This window comes from Octodon degus, unplaced genomic scaffold (genome assembly GCF_000260255.1).
Source record: "Octodon degus isolate 3935 unplaced genomic scaffold, OctDeg1.0 scaffold00022, whole genome shotgun sequence".
Lineage (NCBI taxonomy): Eukaryota > Metazoa > Chordata > Mammalia > Rodentia > Octodontidae > Octodon > Octodon degus.
The window spans coordinates 11,346,095-11,368,720 of record NW_004524598.1 but is presented as its reverse complement, the minus strand read 5'-3'; the positions used below and the strand labels follow the sequence as shown (position 1 = coordinate 11,368,720).

The 22,626-nt window shown below is 36.8% G+C and overlaps 1 protein-coding gene across 4 annotated transcripts in view; it reads left to right on the top strand.

The window, feature by feature from the left end:
• Nucleotides 1–9,161, top strand: part of Znf292 (zinc finger protein 292) — an 82,377-nt gene extending 73,216 nt beyond the window's left edge. For all 4 annotated transcript variants that reach the window (XM_004628231.2, XM_023711944.1, XM_023711945.1 and 1 more), the window contains one exon: nucleotides 397–9,161. In XM_004628231.2, the coding sequence (XP_004628288.1) occupies nucleotides 397–7,536 (7,140 nt within the window). In that variant the 3' untranslated portion in view covers nucleotides 7,537–9,161. The remainder of the gene's footprint in view (nucleotides 1–396) is intronic.
• The last annotated feature ends 13,465 nt before the right edge of the window (nucleotides 9,162–22,626 follow it).

The window sequence follows — 22,626 nt, the reverse complement described above, 5'->3', positions numbered from 1 at the left end:
ATCAGACATGTTAAACCATATTAGATACTTTAAAATTTTAATCTGCGTTAATACTCACAGAAACAGTTTTATGCAATTTAAAGTGCTTTTTGTCCTCTTCTTTATAAAAGGGATATAAAAAGTCAGAGAAGTTAAATAACTTTGACATTTGCCTAGATTAGATGACTTCATACTCAGGTTTTTTCTTAACTTCCAGTATTTATGGGGTTTTTCCCTGCCATTCTGTACAGTTCATGTCACAGAGGTAAGCTTTAGACTCAGCTGCAGAGCTTTAGAAGTGGTGTCTTCTTGTATGTTACTGTTGTGTAGGATATGAGAAAGGCACATCTGCATTTTAAAAACTAAGTTTAAGAATCAATCTGTGTAGTTTAACATTTCCTGTTTGCTTTTTCACAGACTGAAGGGGCTGGACTTGCTACCTGTATAGAACTATGTGTAAAAGCTCTTCGCTTGGATGCTACAGAAAACACTGAAGTGAAAATATCTATTTGCAAGACCATTTCATGTTTGTTGCCTGATGATCTGGAAGTTAAACGAGCTTGTCAACTGAGTGAATTTCTTATTGAGCCTACCGTAGATGCATATTATGCTGTGGAAATACTGTATAACCAGCCAGACCAAAAATATGATGAAGAGAATCTTCCAATACCAAATTCTCTGCGCTGTGAGCTCCTACTTGTTCTGAAAACTCAGTGGCCCTTTGATCCAGAATTTTGGGATTGGAAAACCTTAAAACGACAGTGTCTTGCACTAATGGGAGAAGAAGCATCCATTGTGTCTTCAATTGATGAGTTAAATGACAGTGAAGTATATGAAAAAGTAGTAGACTACCAGGAAGAGAATAAAGAACCTTCTGTGAATGGACTTTCTGGTGCAGTTGGTGCTAATTCTGGCTTCCTTAAAGATATTGGTGATGAAAAGCAAAAGAAGAAGGAGATAAAACAGTTAAGAGAGAGGGGATTTATATCTGCTAGGTTTAGAAATTGGCAAGCCTACATGCAATACTGTGTGCTATGTGACAAAGAATTCCTTGGCCACAGAATAGTACGACATGCCCAGAAACATTATAAAGATGGGATTTACAGCTGCCCCATATGTGCAAAAAACTTTAATTCTAAAGAAACTTTTGTCCCTCATGTCACATTGCATGTTAAACAATCTAGTAAAGAGAGATTAGCAGCTATGAAACCATTAAGAAGATTGGGAAGACCTCCTAAAATCACAACTACCCATGAGAATCAAAAGACTAATACTGTGGCTAAGCAGGAACAGCGACCTATAAAAAAGAATAGTCTCTATTCAACAGACTTCATAGTATTTAATGACAATGATGGTTCAGATGATGAGAATGATGACAAAGATAAATCTTACGAGCCTGAAGTGATTCCAATCCAAAAACCAGTACCTGTGAATGAATTTAATTGCCCTGTGACTTTTTGTAAAAAGGGCTTTAAGTACTTTAAAAATTTAATTGCTCATGTAAAGGGGCATAAGGATAATGAAGATGCCAAACGTTTTCTTGAAATGCAAAGTAAAAAAGTTATTTGCCAGTACTGTAGGAGGCATTTTGTGAGTGTCACTCATCTCAATGATCACTTACAAATGCACTGTGGCACTAAACCATATATCTGTATTCAGATGAAATGTAAGGCCGGTTTTAATAGTTATGCAGAGCTTTTAACTCACCGAAAGGAGCATCAAATCTTTAGAGCAAAGTGCATGTTTCCTAAATGTGGCAGAATTTTTTCAGAAGCTTATTTACTATATGATCATGAAGCACAGCATTATAACACCTACACTTGTAAGTTCACAGGTTGTGGTAAAGTTTACCGTTCTCAGAGTGAGCTGGAAAAGCATCTTGATGATCACAATACTCCTGAAAAAGTGCCACCTCCTGAAGACCATCTTAATTCATCTGGAGATTGTGTTCAGCCTTCTACAGTGAATCAGAACATAGGAGTGAATACTGAGAAAGAAAGACCTATGCTTCCTGCAGAAAATAATATTGCAAACAACGTACCAGCAGACAAAGGTGAAGGTTGGGATAAAATCAAATCAGAGTCCAGTGTAACCAAACAAGAGCAGATTTCTGCCTCTGAGCTCAGGCAGACTAATGGACCATTGTCAAATGGTTTGGAAAACCCTGCTACTACTACAACTATTCTTCAGGCTGGTGAAGTAGCTGTGTCTATCAAGGTGTCTCTCAATCAGGGGATAGAGAATAACTCAACTGTGGAAGGTGCTGGTCAGCAGCTGGTCACAAACTTAAGCACACCCATTGAAGATCCCTGTAGTGATGTGTGTCATCCAAGTTTCCAAGAGAAAAAGGAACAGGACTGCTTTAGTGAAACTGAGATTTCTCAGAATTCCTTAGTAACTTCAGAAACTCTCAAAATAGGTGACCTTAACCCACAAAACTTAGAAAGACAAGTGAACAGTCTGATGACCTTTTCTGTGCAAAATGAGGCAGAATTTCAAAACAATTTACCAGCTTCCAAGTTTGAATGTGGAGATAATGTTAAAACTTCATCTAGTCTTTATAATTTACCTCTAAAGACATTAGAAAGTATCGCGTTTGTTCCTTCACAGCCCATCCTAAGTAGTTCATTAGGAACTCCATCAGTGCCTCCAAAAGCTCCAACTCAGAAATTCAGCTGCCACGTTGAGGGTTGTACTCGAACCTATAATTCTTCACAGAGTATTGGGAAACACATGAAGACAGCACACCCTGATCAATATGTTGCATTTAAGGTGCAACGCAAAAGTAAAAAGGGTCAGAAATCTAACAATTTAAATACACCAAATAATGCAAAATTGATTTATTTTTTGCCATCACAGGTGAGCAGCTCTAATAATGCATTTTTTACACCACAAACCAAAGCCAATGGAAATCCTGCTTGTTCCACCCAGTTACAGCACATCTCGCCTTCCGTCTTCCCTTCTCATTTAGCAAGTGTGTCAACTACATTGTTGCCCTCAATGGATACTGTCATAAATCCAAATATACCTTCTCAGGATAAAAATGAGCAAGGTAGTATGTTATGTTCTCAAATAGAAAATTTACCTAGTAGTACTACCTTGCCAGCACAAATGGAAGATATAACCAAAACAGTTTTGCCTTTGAATATTGACAGTGGCTCAGATCCTTTCCTTCCTTTACCTGCGGAAAGTAATTCAATGTCTCTCTTCCCTTCACCAGCTGATAGTGGGACTACTTCTGTTTTTTCCCAACTGGAAAATAGTACAAATCATTTTTCCTCACAGATTGAAGGAAGCACTAATTCTTCCTTTCTAAAGGGAAGTAATGGGGAAAATGCCATTTTTCCTTCACAAGTAAATGTTGCAAATGACTTCAACAGCACCAGTACCCAAGAGCCTGCCCCTGAAAAAGTAAAAAAAGACCGTGGGCGGGGCCCAAATGGAAAGGAAAGAAAACCCAAGCACAACAAAAGGGCTAAATGGCCTGCAATTATCAGAGATGGGAAATTTATCTGTAGCAGGTGTTACAGGGCTTTTACTAATCCCAGGTCACTAGGTGGACATTTATCTAAGCGATCTTACTGTAAACCACTGGATGGAGCAGAAATTGCTCAAGAACTTTTACAAAACAATGGACAACCTTCTCTTCTTGCCAGTATGATTCTCTCCACAAATGCAGTCAATTTGCAGCAGCCACAACAATCTACCTTCAACCCAGAAGTATGTTTTAAAGATCCATCATTCCTGCAGCTTCTTGCTGCTGAAAATCGGCCATCAACATTGTTACCAAATATATTTCCTCGTTCTGGTGTAAGTAACTTTAATGCCAGTGTTAGTCAAGAAGGAAGTGAAATTATTAAACAGGCTTTGGAAACTGCTGGCATTCCCAGTACTTTTGAGGGTGCCGAAATGCTTTCTCAGGTTGTTCCCACAGGTTGTGTCTCAGATGCAACACAAGTCAATTCAACAGTGATGCCAAATCCAACTGTTGCACCCTTGTTGCAGACTGTATGTCACCCAAACACCCTGTTGGCAAACCAGAATAGGACACCAAATTCTAAAACTTCCACCACTGAGAAATGTAGCAGTTTGCCTGTTTTTCCAACAAGTGACTTACTACTGAAAACTGTTGAAAATGGTTTGTGTACTACTTCATTCACTAATTCTACTGGGCTATCACAAAGTTTTACTGCTACCAGTCCACGTGTTTCTGTTATAAGTGGTCCTCAGAACACAAGATCCAGTCATTTAAATAAAAAGGGAAACAGTGCTTCTAAAAGAAAAAAGAAAGTTACTCCTCCACTAATTGCACCTAACGCATCCCAAAACTTGGTACCAAGTGACTTGACAACAATGGGACTTGTTACAAAGAGCATTGAGATTCCTACTACTAACCTCCATTCAAATGTAATTCCAAATTGTGAGCCTCAGGGTTTGGTTGAGAATCTAACACAGAAGTTAAATAATGTTGACAATCAGTTATTTATGACTGATGTAAAAGAGAACTTCAAAACGAATCTTGAGTCTCATACAGTGTTACCCTCTTTAACTTTAAAAACTGAAAATGGTGATTCTCAAATGATGGCTTTGAGTTCATGTACAACTTCAGTGAATTCTGATTTGCAGATTTCTGAAGACAATGTTATACAGAACTTTGAGAAGACTCTTGAAATTATTAAAACTGCTATGAATTCTCAGATACTTGAGGTAAAAAGTGGATCTCAGGGTGCTGCTGAAACATCACAGAATACTCAGATAAATTACAGTGTTCAGCTTCCTTCAGTAAATTCTGTTCAAAATAACAAATTACCTGACCCATCTCAGTTTTCCTCTTTCTTAAGTGTCTTGCCAACAAAAGGTAACATTCCTCAGACTGAAGTATTACATAAGGAAGATCAAATACAAGAAATTTTAGAAGGTTTACAAAAATTGAAGTTAGAAAATGATTTATCCACCCCAGTGTCCCAATGTATTCTAATAAATACATCAGTAACACTGACCCCTACTCCTCTTAAACAAATTCCAAATGTCACAGTTGTTCAGCCTGTTTCTGAAGTGATACATGTTCAGGTTAGTGAGAAAGCTACTAAACCTTTTGTGTGTCAAAACCAAGGCTGTACCTATAGTGCTATGACAAAGGATGCACTATTTAAGCACTATGGTAAAATCCACCAGTACACTCCAGAAATGATTCTTGAAATTAAGAAGAATCAATTGAAGTTTGCTCCATTTAAATGTGTAGTACCTACATGTACAAAAACATTCACAAGAAATTCTAATCTCCGGGCACACTGTCAATTGGTACATCATTTTACAACAGAAGAAATGGTAAAGTTGAAAATAAAAAGGCCTTATGGAAGAAAGTCTCAGAATGAAAATTTGTCAACCCCACGAATTACACAAGTGAAAAAACAGCCAGCTCTGACTGAGGAAAATAAAAAGGAATTACACCCTACTTTGAATTTGAGAGCAGAGACACAAAATGCCCTCAGTAATGTCACAGTGATTCCAGAAAAACACCTTTTGGAAAAAAAAAGTCCTGAGAAAACAGAAAGTTCTTCACAGCTGATTGTAGTTACTTCTGAACAGTGTAATACAGATTCTCCAACAGACATCCAAAACAAAGGACGGAAAACTAGGAGACATAAAAAAGAAAAAGAGGAGAAAAAACGAAAGAAGCCAGTTCCCCAATCCCTTGAATTTCCAACAAGGTATAGTCCCTATAGACCTTACCGTTGTGTTCACCAGGGGTGCTTTGCTGCCTTTACAATACAACAAAACTTAATTCTTCATTACCAGGCTGTACACAAATCAGATCTTCCTGCATTTTCTGCAGAGGTTGAAGAAGAGAGTGAAGCTGGGAAAGAAAACGAGGAAACTGAAGCTAAACAAACATTGAAAGAATTTCGATGCCAGGTGAGTGACTGTTCTCGAATTTTCCAAGCAATTACTGGGCTAATACAACACTATATGAAACTTCATGAAATGACTCCTGAGGAAATTGAAAGCATGACTGCTTCTGTAGACGTTGGCAAATTTCCATGTGACCAGTTGGAGTGTAAATCTTCATTTACAACATATTTGAACTATGTTGTTCATCTTGAAGCAGACCATGGAATTGGAGCAAGAGCAAGTAAAACAGAGGAAGATGGCATATACAAATGTGATTGTGAGGGTTGTGACCGGATATATGCTACTCGATCTAATCTTCTCCGACACATTTTCAACAAGCATAATGACAAACACAAAGCTCATTTGATTCGGCCAAGAAAATTAACACCAGGCCAGGAAAATATGTCAAGCAAGGCAAACCAAGAAAAGTCAAAGTCTAAACAACAGGGAGCAAAACACAGAACTGGAAAAGAAGGAGTCAAAATGCCTAAAACCAAACGAAAGAAGAAAAGTACTTTAGAAAGCAAGAATACAAAAATTGTACAGATTGAAGAAAACAAACCTTATTCTCTGAAACGAGGAAAGCATGTATATTCTATAAAGGCAAGAAATGATGCTTTGTCTGAATGTACAAGCAGATTTGTAACCCAGTATCCATGTATGATAAAGGGTTGTACTTCAGTTGTTACAAGCGAAAGCAATATAATTAGACATTACAAATGCCATAAGTTATCTAAGGCATTTACATCACAACATCGTAATCTTCTTATTGTTTTCAAACGGTGTGACAACTCCGAAGTAAAGGAAGCTTCGGAGCAAGAAGGTGATAAAAATGATGTGAAAGATTCTGATACATGTATATCAGAGAACAATGATAATGCAAGAACAGCTAGTATGCCGCAGAAGGCAGTTGAAAAAGGTGAAAAAGATGAAATGGATGAGCTAACAGAATTATTTATTACAAAATTAATTAATGAAGATAGCACAATTGTGGAAAACCAAGCCAATACCTCCTTAAATGTAAATAATGATTTTCAGGAAAGTAACCCGTGCCAGTCAGAAAGACGAAAAGCAAATAATTTGAAGAGAGTTAATAAAGAAAAAAACCTCTCACAAAATAAGAAAAGGAAAATTGAAAGGGTTGAACCAGAACCGGTAGCTGAGATAAATAACTTGCATAAAGAGGAAGAAACTGCTGTTGCAATTCAAACCACTGAGGAGCATCCTGCATCTTTTGACTGGAGCTCATTTAAACCAATGGGATTTGAAGCATCATTTTTGAAGTTTCTTGAGGAGTCGGCAGTGAAGCAGAAGAAAAATACTGACAAGGATCACCCAAGTAGTGGAACTAAAAGAGGATCCCATTCAAATTCAAGAAAAAATACTGATAAGACTGTTGTGACTAGCGGAAATCATGTGTGTTCCTCTAAAGAAAGTGAAGTTTTTGTACAGTTTGCCAACCCATCGCAGCTTCGGTGCAGTGACAATGTAAAAATTGTTTTAGACAAGACTCTTAAAGATTGCACTGAGCTTGTCCTAAAACAACTTCAGGAAATGAAACCTACCGTCAGTCTGAACAAACTTGAAGTGTATTCAAATGATCCAGATACATCTGCTATGAAAGAAATCAGTGTAGGTAAAGCTACAGGCAGAGGGCAGTACTGATAATGTATTATAAATACATCATTTATAGTTTTTACTTTAAGTAGGAAGCCATCAAGCATGCAGTAATTGTGAAACTTTATTTTTTGTTGACATGAATTAACCTGGCCAAAAAAAAAAAAAAAAAAAACATGACGTTTGTCATGTAGAAGTTTTTATCCCTATGGGACTTGAGGAACAGAATTAGTACTTCATTTATTGTAAATATTTGAGTTAAACCTCAGATTTTTATCACCGAATTGCCCTTTTCATGAATTAGACTCAGTTATCTGTGTGATTGGTATGTTTCACCAGGTCACTGCTCATGTATAACAGTACTCTTTTATTTGTAGATACTTTTTTGTATATATTTATTATGTAAATCATTTGCTGCCACCAGCAGTCTGTAAGTCTAAACTATTAAATGATACATTTATATTTGGAATTTTAATTTTTAACTAATTGATCAAATTTTTAAAACTTTTATTGTTTTAAATTATGAACTTTTTGAACTAAAACTAGAAACTGCCATAGTTTATTGATTTTTACATGAAACATTTATTTACAAAAATCTCAAGATTATGTTTCACAAAGTAGGCACACATTGAATCAACATTGCTTTGTAAATCTGCCATCCGGGATTTTTGGGTGGTATGTAAAGTTAAATCAGATTCTTTAGTAGTTTCCTATAGCTACAGCACTCCCTTCCCCCAGTGCTTCTAGTTGGATATAGTTATTATGAGTCCATGAAATATAATGGAAATGTGAATAAAGAATTTAATACATTGAAGATTTTAAACATTGGTATTTTAAGACACCCTTTGTGAATGTGATAGAAATTAGTGGTGTGGAGCAGTGTAAATATTGAGGTGGTGATTTGTGAAGTAGCCCAGTATTGCCTTAAATAAAATCACATTTCATTTCTTGTTTTATACATGTGATCTTATAAAGGTTTTTTTTTTTTCCATTTTCTGAAATTTATAGATTGGTGTATAGCTTTAAACTGTAAAAACTTTTGTGGAAAGAATTTTTAAAACATTTTTATAAATCTTGAAAATTGCTATCATTAAAGTGATCCCATCTTGTGTTTATAAAATACAAGAATCTTTAACATTTATAGATAGATAAAACACTTTCTATAAGGAAGTTGGATGTCTTGATTTTACTATTTATAGATACTAGATTGTTCATCTACTCCTGTATTTTCTCACCATATCTAATGATTGTCATCATTAGATTAGTCTGCAACAACAGTATTAGTTATTATAATTGATTAATTTGATTATTCAGTATATAGTGAGCTTCTATGTTTTAGCTTCACTCACCATATTTATATTGTGTATTCTCGGCCAGAAGTAGAGGTCTGTTTCAGGAGAGTTCATGAATTTAATGTCTAAAATCAGTTTGGAAACAAAACATCCTTTCAATATTTATACTTTTGTTTCCCATAAATAGCAGCATTGAACTTTTTATATTGTGTTATAAAGCAGTTACATTCACAATATTATTAGTGTGAGATATTGATGATATTGTGATGATGCAGAGACATGTATGGTCCCTGTACTGCGGCATTGGCTTCACAGGAGAAATGAAGTGCTTAGCAGAAATGTTGCTGGTCCTCTGAATAAATAAGCATGGTCAAGGAATGATCTATTTTCTTTGGAAAATATTTTTTTAAGTTTTATTAAAGTATAGCTTTTAGGGCTCAGTGGGTTATACTGAATATTTGGTTTCACCTCAAGGTTTATTATCAATATGCATAAAACTTGACATTAAAATACCTACCCTTTGGCAAGCCCACTGTTATTTATTAAAATAAAGGTTGTTTGTGGATGATTAATACATGTTTTTTTCTAAATAGTAACAAATCAGTGATTTTACCGGGTTTTTTTTGGGGGGGGTTGTTAAATGTTTTTTCGTACACTTTTCTTAGAACTTGATCTGGCTCTTAAAGGTGGGCATTTAACAAACTTGCTTAATAGAGTATGATAGCAAGGTTTATTTCTGATCACTAATGATGGACCACTGTTAATGCTTGTTCATTTAACAGAATTGACCACTGGCTATTTCTTCAATTGCTCCACTATATTTTAGTGAAGAGTTTGCCAACTTTGAATGAATTTCATCTTATTTCAAGTACTGCAAACAAAGTAATTACGGAGAATGAACTTCTTAGCATGGAACAGAAAAGTTATGAATTTATAGAATAGCATGTTAGTGAAATTTCATACAGAATTCAATGCTGGAGTATTTAAAAAGTCAAAGTATTTTTTCGTGATATACTTTTTCTTAATCTAATGTTGAGATAACTTCTACAATATCCTAAGATATTGGCCCAGATTTCATCATTTAAAAATTGATTTTCTTTTTTTTTTAGCGGGACCGGGTTATTGAACTCAGGCCCTTGCGCTTTCCAGGGAAGCATTTATTCTACTGAGCCATCTCCCCAGCCCCTAAAAATTGATTTTCTCCTGTACTCAAAAGTATTGTAGTATTACAGTTGCGAGCTATGTTAGAATAAGTCATCTGGAAAGTAATAGCTTGAAAATTTTCAATATTGTTAAATTGAGTATAAATATTTTAAAAGAACTCGTACATATTTTTTATCCCCTTTCAAAAAAGTGGTTAGTACATGGCATTTAGGTGCAAGAGTTAAATGTAATAATTGATAGGCAAATATTTTTTGAATAAATTGGGCATTAGTAGCAGGCAAATTAGAAATGGTCCTGGCCATAAAAAGATAGGAGCCAGAAGAAAATACTGAAGTTGAAAGCAAGAAAAAAAGACTGATGTTTATAAGAGAAGCTAAAGAGTAAGTAGTGTAAAGAGCCTTTTTCTAAATATTTATTGTACTGAGATACTAAAGGTAAGTAAAGTGAGTCATATGAGCAAAGTTTTCTAAACTACATGTACCAGCTTGCTCTATGACTCAGTGCACATTAGCATTAGATACTGAGAAGACCTCTAAAGAAAACATGGAAACTATTAAGGTGGGTGTTCCAAACTTGACTGACCATGAAAACATTTTTCTGATGTTAATACGTGTTCTGCTGAATTAGTATTTTAAGGAACAGACTTTGGGAAATGTTGATCTAAAACGTCATTTATCCAGGAATAAAATCCACAAGTATGCACAATTCAGCTGTATTAGGTACTTTAAAATGTTGAGTGTATTAGTTGGTTTCTGTAATCCATTCAGTTGATTTGAGTTCTGTACCATATTAGTTGTTAATGGTTTGAATGTCACCCTTTATTCAGTAATGTTTATTTAATGTCAACTGAGTGCACTCTTTAAAATCCAGTCTCCTTACTTGCTCAAAGCCCCTGCTGGGTGTTCCAGATACTCTTTTCCTACTTCATATTTCCTGCTTTTTCCATTCCATGAACACATAGTGAGCCTCTCCACCTCCTCCAAAAGCGCTCGCACGTACCATATCTAGCTAGAATCCTCATCTCTTATTTTTATGACTTTATCCATCATAATTGTCATCAGAGACACACCCAGTTCACACTAAAAATTATACCTATGTCCATTTTTGGTTTTATATTTGATACTTGTCTATTCTCTGTTCTTCCATCACTACCACTCTGAAGAATATGAGACAGATTTCTCCCATGACCTTACTCATTAAAAATGCCTCTTATGAGGAAAAAGTAAAACAATTTTGTAACAAAATAATGAAATAACAATACATGTTATCTTTTAAAGTAGCTGCTCAGGTTATAAGATATGGGCATAAATCAACAAATAGTAGCACAAGCCTTTTTAATGAACTAAGACAGTGTAACTGACTTGCATTTTTTTCCTTTCCCCTACTGTCCTTTCACCTATCCTTTTTCCTTTTGAACAATTTTTTCCCATTTCACAGTATGTGTTGTACACTTTTTTTTTGGGGGGGGGGGGACAGAACCAGGGATTAAACTTGGGCCCTTGCATTTGCCAGGCAAGCGCATATTCTACTGAGCCATCTCCTTGGTCCCTATGGTACACTTCAGAACTTAGTACTCTTCTGTAAAAGTTTTTCACCCCAGGGAGACAATACAATTTTTATACATGTGAGTCCGATTTATTTCACTAATGAATATGGTCTCAAGTTTCATCCATTTACATAAAAACTCAAGATTATCCTTTATGGCCAAGTTGTATCAAAATAATCCATCTTTTTTAAACATTTCTTCAGTTGATAGGCATTTGGGTTGAGGATTTAGTTAATACAAACTATTGTTGTCAACACAGGCACCTATATCACTAGTATAATTTGAATTCTTTTCGGAAGATAACCAGAAGGGGATTAACTGGGTCAAATAGGACCCTCTAATCCTAGTTTTTTGAGGAATCTCCACCCTGATTTCTTAATGTTTGCACCAGTCTGTACTCCCACTAACAATGAAGAAGGGTTCTCCTACACCACCCCTCACCCGTTCAACATTTTTATTGGTTTATTGATGATAGTCATTCTTTCTGGGGTGAGATGGAATCTCAGTATTTTAATTTGCATCTCAAATGAGCAGTGGTGAACATTTTTTCATGTATTGCCATCTGTATATCTTCATCTGAGAAATGTGTATTTGTCTCATTTCTATTTTTCGATTGGATCTTTGAATTGAGGGAGAGTCTGATTTTTTTTCAATTCATATGTTCTAGATAGAAGTTCTTTGAGGAATAATTGGCAACAGTTTTTTCCCCCCAGTTTGCATTGTCTTTTCATGTTCTTGGTTTCTTTTGTTGTGGAAGAGCTTTTTAGAGATCTCAGTTGTTGATTTTTTTTTGAAGTATTTCCCATGAAGTGTGTGTTTTGTTCACCTGTGTCTACATACACCTATGTCATCAAGGTTTCTGTCTACTTTCTCGTTCAGTAGATTATTTCTGTGTTAATTTTTAGATCTTTGATCTATTTTGATTTTGGTGCATGGTGATAGATATGGGTCTAGTTTTAGTCTTCAGCATGTAGAGAGCCAGTTTTTCCAGCTCCATAAATTACAAAGGCTGTCTTTCAGTGAACATATTTGAATACCTCTTATTTTAATAATGTATTCTTCCAGAAATGGAATCCTGCACCTGACTGTAACCAAGCCCTGTGATTTCCAAATTCTGAGTTCAGATTCCCTTTCTTCAGCTCCATACTTGTGGTTCACCTGTTCATATCTTCCCTAAAAAATTCTACGTTAGCACAGCTGCCACCCACTGACTATTCATGTCACTCATGTCCCAAACTTACTCAGCTTAGAGACCAGATCCCATTGATACACAATTTACTACAAATATATTTAAACTAGAGACCCTTTCCCTCTTAAGTTACATCATTGAGAAATTTGAAAATCTGTGTTCTCAATGAAAATGAGTGAAAAAATCATTTCAAGAGGCGTGGATGTTGCACCTCAAAACAAGTAGTCTAAAACCAGCTTGCCATTTTTTTAGTTCTTGTGTGTTTTTTCTAGTTTTCTTAACTTGCTTCCACAATTTAAATGGCCTGTATTTCCCTTTTTGGCATGATCTTTTAAATTGCATATTACTAAAAAAAAAAAAAATTGCATATTACTGCATTTAAAACTTTATAGTCAAACAGTACTTTTCTCAATTTTTTTTTTTTTTTTTGCCATCAAATCTATAAACTTGCATGTGTCTGCACTCTTATCAGAAATATTCTTTTCTGGCTTTTAACTCCCTCATATGTGTCAAGAACTTTCAGAAGTACTGTTTTTTAATATTTTAATATACCTTTCTCTTATGAGGTCATTTTCAAATGTTTACAGATAGGCCCTACTAGCTACTTTTAGTAAAGAAGACGGGAAGAGAGACTACTTGATTTCAACTCTTAACATCAGTTGTTTGGTCCCATTCACAGCTAATTCAGTAGCACCCCATTTCCTCATATAAACTCTTGGCAGATTCTTACCATTATTTCCATCCTCTTATGTGTTGCCAAATTTACAGGTTCTCTTGACCCTTTTCAGAAAACTCAGTGGAATTGATGATTTTCTCCTTGAAGTAATTCTTTTTTCTTGTATTTTGTTTCTTTGTCTTTGTTGGCTCTCTCGTTGCATTTCTGGCTCGTCTCACAGTGACCTCTGGGTCATTGTCTCCATTTTTATTCTCCATGATTTAGTTTAACCTTGTGCAGTTTAATGAGTCTGCCACTAACATTTATACTTGTAATATGAAACTTCATAGATTTACATGTAACTGCCTATCATGTAAGCATACTGTATTCAAACCATTATTTTATTTCACCTTGAATCTTTTTCTCTACCGATATTCCTTACCTGGGAACGTGAAGTCTGCCTATATTTCTGCAGGGTACCATAATAACCACAAAACAAAGTCACAATTATTATCCTTTCTGCCTTCTATTTGTAAAGGAACCTTTCTGTTTCCATGTCACAAAAAGTCTAGTCCAGTCACCACCATCTCTTTCCCATACTGCTACAGTCTCCCTACCACCTCCAGACTATTTCCCCCGAAGATTTTAACCCTTAATTTTTTTTTTTTTTAAATGAAGTCAGGTTTTGTTATGTTCAGGTAATTTTGGAAAGGGGGAAACAATTTTTAGACTGCACTTTGAATGGAATTTTTGTATTATGGTTCATTCCATCATAAACACATTTTGTTACTTTCTTCATTTGCCCATTGTGTCATAGTCATATTGGCCTTTTTAGCGATCATCTGACCAAAGTAGGTGATCTTTTTACCTGGAAGGTCTGCTTGCTATTTTTATTATTACAACTTTCTGTAGGAACTAAATTTCCAGCCCATAATTTTATTTTTTTATTTTTTAATTTATTTTTGTATTTTAGGGAAAGATCTACAGGGTGTTCAGGATCTCACTACTAGATTGGACTCCTAGTGGTCTGCCTGTTTACAGCCTCCCAAGAGCTGGGATTACAGGCGCACACCACTACACTCAGTCTCAATTGCTGTCTCAGCATGCCCCAGGGGCGGGACCGGCACTGCAGGCCCTGGAGATCAAATCCGCTGGGCTATTTGGTCAGTCCTCCAGCCTATAATTGGTTGTTTCTGTTAAAATAATTAGTTTTCATGATGACATTTCGTAATAGCTTTTCTTCAACTCCTAGTAGGAAAAGATGGTATGCCCAGAAAACGTAGGAAAAGGTGGATGAGCAAGGAATTGCATCTGAGGGACACCAGCACTTTACCAGCCATAAAAATAAACGAAAGACAACTTGAGAAGGGTCAGATCTAAACTAAAGGGGACAAGGCAAAGAATTAGCAAAGCCACGGTGAGCGGTCAATGAAGGATAGATGGTCAAGCCAGATGCCATTGGGAGACTTAAGTCATAAGACTAATCAGTGGTGGTTGGTCTTTTAAGAGTTTTAATAGATAGTTGTGTCTAGCTAATGTAAATAGTGAAGTTTCGTACCTGAGGAGGTACAAGTTGGAGTAAGGTGAAGCTGGTCCCAAGAACAATGGAATATTGCATTATAGAGTGGAGAAGACATCTCTTAGACTATTAGGTACAAATGTTAAGCTCTTTTTTGGGAAGAAAGAAAACAGGCTCCAACGGCAAGGCTTGGAGAAGTAGAAAAGGAAGATAGGAAGGCTAAAGATGAAGGAGTTGAATAGGATATACAAAGATTAGTGATAACATAGGAGGTTTCCTTTGTGGTATCTAATGTGTATATTTCTGGTAGTATGACCCTCAGTTTGAGTGGAGGGAGGGAAGGCATTCTGGTAGAAGCGCATCAGTGAACTGAGCCTGGATAAAGTAGCAAGCTGGGAGCTCAGGAGAAAAGGGCGTTAGCAACAGCTATGCCTGAGGCCAGGACGTTTAGAACTAATGCAGCTTTCAGTGTCTGGAAATGGCCACAGAAGACTACGAAGTTACAGGTGGTTTTTGGAGTTGAAAACTTTCAGGAACATTGAATCTAATTAATTGGCGGGTTGTACATGAAGGATGCACTTAAATGAGAAGATTGAGTCAGATGTTAAAAGTGCTAAGTATGGCAGTGACAGTGGCTTTTGACTAGTGCTTATAATGGGGAGATTAATGAACAGAGGAAAGAAGTTAGAATAGTAGGAGTAAAAGTATTAGGAAGAGCAGAATGCTGTGTTTAAGCTTTGTAATTTAATCTTCGAGTCAGAAGGTTGCAGTCCAGCAAACACTACTGCTGAGATACAACGCTCTAAACCCTTTATTTTTTTAAAGTAGTACTTTTTTATTTATTTTCAAAATTTTATTGATAAACAGCAATGAGACAGTTTCAAATCAAATCGGAAGTACAGATTCAACAAATAACACTGCATATATTCTTAGTGGTTAATTGCTGTACAAGATGTGGACATGATATCCTATTTACAAACACCATTAGAACAAATCATTCTATTCATTAAGAGAATGCAACTATATATCTATCCTAACCACTTTGAATACATAGATAAAGTAGTACTTTTGAGACGCCATCTCACCAAGTTACATGGGTTGGACTTGAACTTGGCCATTGCAGGTTTAGGTCCCATATATCAGACCTGCTAATGACGATAGCAGTTAACATGTAACACCTGCTAGTATGTGCTAAGAATTTTGTATTTCCATTCTTATGCCTAAGACAATTGCTCTTAATTCCCATTTTAAGATGAGGAAATGCTAGGTATCTTACCTAAGGGTTCAACAGGTAAGTCTGTGGTAGCATTAAAGGTTGAATCCAAGCAGAGTGACTCCAGAGCTTGTATGTTGGATATATAGGCAATAAAATGAGGTAACAGATGGTTCATGTTCTTAGCTGTAAGTATGGAAAATTATCCTGGTATCTGGGAAGAAAAAGTGATTAGGTAACAGTATTAGGAGCTGATTTGTAGTTTATATTTGAAGGACCAAATTGTGTGTGTGTGTGTGTGTAAGTGATTCAAAAGTAGAAAAGAGTTGTGGTACCAAACTTGGAGACATGAAGTTGATGGCTCTGTTAGTGAAGGTGGACAGTGCAGAACAGAGCGACTGTCATAGAGATCTGCATTGTATCTATGAGCTCTTCAGCCAAAGGCTGAGAGATACAGAAATAAGAAGCAGAAGTTTAGTGGATTGTGATCACTCTAGTCAATATCAACTGGAAGGACTGTAACAAAGATGCAACAAGGTGTTACTTGCTGCTATCATAATTTTACCAGTTTTGTTCCTCAAAATAAGCTATGAACATGACAAAAGAGTATCTTTGCAAGTTTTATATACATCTAGTACTGATATCCTTGCATCCCCTAAGGCTAAGTAGGTTGTATACATGGCATGGGTGATGACAATGGTCCTCATGTGCCAAGGCCTCTCCATAGCACTGAGGTGTAAGAAGGCACTCAGCTTTTGTGTTTTTGTTTTTGTTTTGTTTTTTTCCCCATTTTATTGAGAAACAAATAGGAATGAGACAGTTTCAAACCAAATTGGTAGGACAGTTTCAATAGTTAACACATTGCAGCATACATTCTTCCTAGTGGTTAATTGCTGTACAAGATGCAACATGATATCCTATTTACAAACACTATTAGAACAAATCTCTATTAAGAGAATCTATATATCTATCCTAACCATTTTGAATACACAGAAAATGGGCATTCTTCTGTATCCCCTTTTTTGTTTAGTTCCATCATTTGAATATTATAGGCGTGTTAACTCAGCAAAATATTCTAAAAGAGTCCAGTAGTCCATAATAGTATTGGGTCTTCCGCTTCACTGGCAATGTCAGAAATTGTTGACCTGAGTCCCCTACAGCTCAACATAATAGCATGGCTTTACTTTTTATACTTCGTTTTTATACTTTTCTGCTGGATGGTTAAGACCAAGGTAAAGCAGGACCTGTGCAACAGGAGTTGTAGCTTTTGGGTCTGGTAAGGTCAGTGAAATCCCCTCAGGATTTATCCTGAGATCCTGTACCTCAGATTGTAGAACCTTTGTGTCAGCCATGTGGATGAGTCATGGCCATTGCTTGGCCAATGTGCTCTCTGTGAAAGCCTGAGAGAATGTTTTCTCTCCGTATGACTCTCCTTAGGCACACTCTGCATCATCGATCACTTTCCTGTTTGGCCCCATAATCAGCTTTTGAAGACAGAATGAGTTTCAAACTGTTGAGATGATTATGCCAGGAAATTCTTCACTGGAAAGTAGTGTTTGAAGCAACCTTACCAGGAGAATGCCTCTTTCCTACCAAGCCAAACTGACTCATTTTATAGAGAAGCTTTAAAATGTTAACCACCTTAACACTTCGGTTTCTTGGAAGTGGGGGGAGGGGGCATGGTAGAGGTGTATAATCCCACTTACTGCAGAGGCTGGGGGCAGAGGACCCCAAGTTCAAGTCCAACCCATACAACTTAGTGAGATGCTGTCTCAAAAGTACTACTTTTAAAAAAGGGGTTAGAGTTATATCTCAGCAGTAGTGTTCACTTGTTCAAAGCTGTAGATTCACCCCTTAGTACTGCACCCAGAAAACAAAAATGGGGGTTGGGGGGGGTGAGTATACAGAATCTTCTTTCCAAAAACACTTTTACAGTCACATTCCAAATATCCAAATAAGGTGTTCCTATCAGTCCTTCCTTGCTACCCCAATCCTTTGAAGGCAAAGCCTCAATATATTCACTTAGTCAAATTTAAAAGCCATCTTTAAACACTATTTAGGTCTGGGAGTGCAGCTCAGTGGTAGAGCACTTGACTAGCATGCCACAAACTCGAGCTGTGCCCAAACCCAGTGTATTTGTGAGCCCTACTGTGACGAAATGTCTCAGTTGCAGCATTACAGAATTCCTTCAAGCATATACAGTGTGATCAAAAGGTGAATGTTTTTTAAAACTCATGGTAAAAACATGGTCATGTCCTCATTCACCTTAGCTACCTGATCTGGCACTATGCAACTTCTGGCTCCTCAAAGTTAAAAATGACAGATATGTACACCTTTAGAATCCATTCAGGACATTGTGACAGACACGAAAGAGGACTTCTGGAACTCCTTCAGAAAGTGGTAACAATTTCATGCCAAGAGACAGTATTTCAGGGAGATTAGTAGCAATGTGTCCTTGTAAAAAATTATTTAAATTTAAGCATTTATTTTTATTGTTTTCTTGATCATACCTCATACCCTCAGAAGAGATTTTGTAGTCCCATTATGGCAGTTGGTGTTCACAGCTGTGCAGTTGAAAATTTGTTACAAAAACCCCTGCCCCATGAGGAAAATTAGCATTGTGACTTCATAAAGACAGTGACATGAGGGGAAACTTTGTAACTTGCAGCACACCTACTAAGCAGTCTCCTGGATCCCTGGTTCAGATTACTTTCTCTACTATCTTGTTTGGTGACTCGTGGTGCAATTTCAAAGCAGAAGGATGGAGAGTGTCCAGTTCATATAGACCAATTTTTTAGGTTTCTATTTTGAATGCAAGCTGCAATATACTAACTTTTGTTTTAAGGTTTTGCTATGTAGGTTTGGCTGACTTTGAACTCACTACAGTGAGTCAGTGGTCCTCCCGCCTCAGCCTTCCCAGTGTTGGAATTAGACATGTCTGCCAGCACACTCAGTTCAATACATTTCACATTTTAATAAGGCAAAAATACAAGTTATACCTTATGACATTGTCGAGTATTTGATTTTTGAAAACCTACATGTTACTAGTATAGAATGGAGAGCTGAACCAGTTGTTTTTGCAGTAAAATCTTGATCCCACAGTAGCTTTCAGTCAGAGTAGATCTTCCAGTGGTATAAAATCAACAGCTGCTTTGCCAAAAGTGAAAGGCTAGACATGCAAAGTGCTTTGTGAAAGTAGATGGTCCTTTCCAATACAAGATAGTGGTTGGTGGAGTGTAGTATTTTCCAGATCTGAGTTACTAAACTTACCATTATCCAATTCCTCAAACTTTATATTCTTGACAACACCCCACCCCTCAAAGCTGATATTCTTGACGAGAAAATAAGAAATTTGATTTTATACTACGTGTAGGCTGGGAGCTGGGGGTACAGCTCGGCGGCAGAGCACTTGCCTAGCAGACAGGCCCCAGATTCAAACCTTAATATAAAAATAGCCCCCAAACATTGGCTGAAAGCCTGCATTCCTTGGCCTACCTATAATGTTTTTCTTTCATGTAAAACTACATGACCAAACTATGTCTGTGTATGCAACTTTCATCAGAAGTTTGACACAAGCAAAAGGCAGTGGTACCAGCATATTTTTAGGTGTTTTCACTTGTAGCTACCAGTCTTTCTGACCAAGAGCTTGTCAGCTTTTACTAGGAGAAAGTTGGTCTGGTGATAAAAGTACAGTTAACCCATATGCTATGTATAAAATCTGAAAATGTGTGTGTGTGTATGTGTGTGTGTGTGTGTGTGTGTGTGTGTGTGTAGTGAGCATGAGTGAATCAAGCCTTGTATATGGTGGTACCATATTGTGTTGCACAGGAACAAGCCACAAGATGGCGTGCTAACACGAAATGTTTCTGTATAGCTCTAGATAGTAAAGAAGAAATGACTTCATTTTTAAACATTTATCCACTATAAGAGATAGGTTAATGTAATTACATGTTTTTGAATGCTTATGGAAAATTGAACAGTTACACAATTTTTAAAATTCAAGAGATAGCTGACACCTTAGGTTAGTCAACTTTAGGACAAATGTCAGTCTTCAGAATGAAAAGCTGGGGACACTGTAGTGCTGAGACATTTAAGTCTAATAAAAATAAGTGGTAGTAGCATCATTGGTCATTGCGTCATGCAGATGTCATTACTGCGAAGGCCTTTCAAATAATTCTGCACAGGAAACTTCTGGAAGACAAATTTGGAGTTTATCATTTTAGATTTGGAGTTCATTTGAAGATTTCTTTAAGTTTAAGAATATTACAATTTTTTTAGTTTTATAATATACTTTTTGCTGAAAGGCTCAGGAATATGTTCATTGTTACTGATCACCCTGCTATAGTTTGAGCCCTAAAGGCAAAACGATGACAGATGTGGTTCTTGTATACATTCAAGATGACCACAATTTAGGTTCAAATTAAGCAAATAATATAGATATAAGTGATCTAATAAATCATATTATTTTCATACCTAATATTTAATAATGTTTTGCATTGCTCATCTCAATCTGTACGGTATTCCTACTGTATAGATATTTTCCCATTACATTTTGCTCTGGTGTAAGGGTTTTTGTTTTTTGTTTTGTTTTTTGTATTTAATAGAGGGTCTACAGGGTCTACAGGGTCTCGCCATGTAGATCAGACTCTACATATATATATATAGTGATCCTCTTGTTTTCAGCCTCCCAAGTGCTGGAATTACAGGCACGTGATGTCAGGCCCAGTCTCAATCTCCATCTCAATGTGCCCTGGGGGCGGGGCCGGCAGTGCATGCCTGGGATCCAACCCAGTCCCTGCATCTGCCTAAGCAGGCACTTTAATCCGCTGAGCTAGCCAGGCTGGCCCCAAGTTTTTTTGTTTTTTTTTTAAAGAGCACAATATACTTATTGAGGGAAACAAAGCTATGTCAAAGAGAGACATAAGGGGACCCAAGTGAGTTGCCAAGGACCCTGCCCTTTTAGGAGATTTTTATAGCCCAAAGCCCACATAGCAAGTGCGCGTGAATAGAGAACAGGGCTTTTTCCTATAGGGGTTGGGTTAGTGACTCTTCCTGGCTTTTTCAAAATTATTGATTCCTATTTAGAATACCCCTGATGTCCATCCCTAGGGAGGTATGTGACTGTATTTGTTTAATCTTTTGTCTTGAGGTCTGACCCATATTGGGAGTGTCATTCTCTCCCACAGTTGTATCTTATCTTTCACACTGGCTCCTTTGAGGCCCCATGCCTATCTGACTGCCTATAATATTTCTGTGTAACTCAGCTTCGTACGATATTCCCCCCTCTGACGAAATAACCTGAACTGCTATAAGGGAATAATGGGTGATGACCACTCTGGCAGCTTCAGGCTGACAGGGGTCGGAGTTGTTGATCAGCCTTCAGAGACACTCTCCAGACATTTTATCCAAAGGCCCTCAATAGACACCAGGTATTTTTATGGTGGAAGGGGTATAACTCTAAATGGTAGAGAGAAAGCCAAAGAAACAAGTATGTATGGGCCAAATAACATTAAGATAATTATGGATACAGTCAGATTTTTATCAAGATACAGTCAAGGCTTTTTATGAAGAGGATAAGGGTAAGTTCTAGGGCATTTTAGACTCTTACATAACATTGATTTGTCATTTAAATTTCTTGAACAGCTATTGATATATTAGGATCAGCAATATATGCACAACATTTTGTTTTTATAACTGCTCAAGTACCTCCTGTACTTCTGTTAGAATGTCTAATGCCATCTGATTTGAAGAGGGCCTATTTTATTAATTTTACTTTTTATTTAGAAGAGACCAGCTTTGGTGTCACTGAAAACCATTGAGTATAGTTAAGGCCTTGGTATGTTTCATACAATATTTTTTTCTAGACAATATCTGGTGGATCCCAGGAACAAAATATAAAAGGAATGTCAAAACAAAAACAGAAGAGTCGCTACTAGTCCAACCTATGTAGTAATACCCTGAATACCCCATAGACCCTGCCCTAAATACAGAATAAATAAATGTAATCTAGCATATTTTTTGCAGGTTTTGCCTGTAATGATTACCTGGGTTTTGGCATCCTCTAGACAAAAAAATTTTCTGAGAAATTAGAGCTGACACATAAGTTTAAAGGATAGCAACTGTAACCCACCAGCTCTGAGACCTCTTTACTGAGGGAATCGTGACGTTTTGTCTTAAGTCTCTCCAGTTTTAATTTTTCTGGATTTTTGATGACTTATGGAAACTAATACCTTATTTTTAAACTGTCAATGATATTCAAATAAGTATAGTGTGGCTGATTTTTTTGGTTACACCTTATAAGAAAACAGTGATATTAGTATTTTATTTTGGTGTATTTGATTCAAACGTTGAAAAAGAATTTGTCAAGGTAGACAAAAAAATCGTTTTAAAGAACATAAATCATGGGCTGGAGAGATGGCTCAGTGGTCTAAAGCACCTACTTGAATCAAGCTTGGCGAAGCACAGGGACCACGGTTCGATCCCCAGCACCACATGCCAGCCAGCCCCGCCCCCTGGTGGGCTGAGCTGGCCACACACACACACAATAAATAAATGTAATA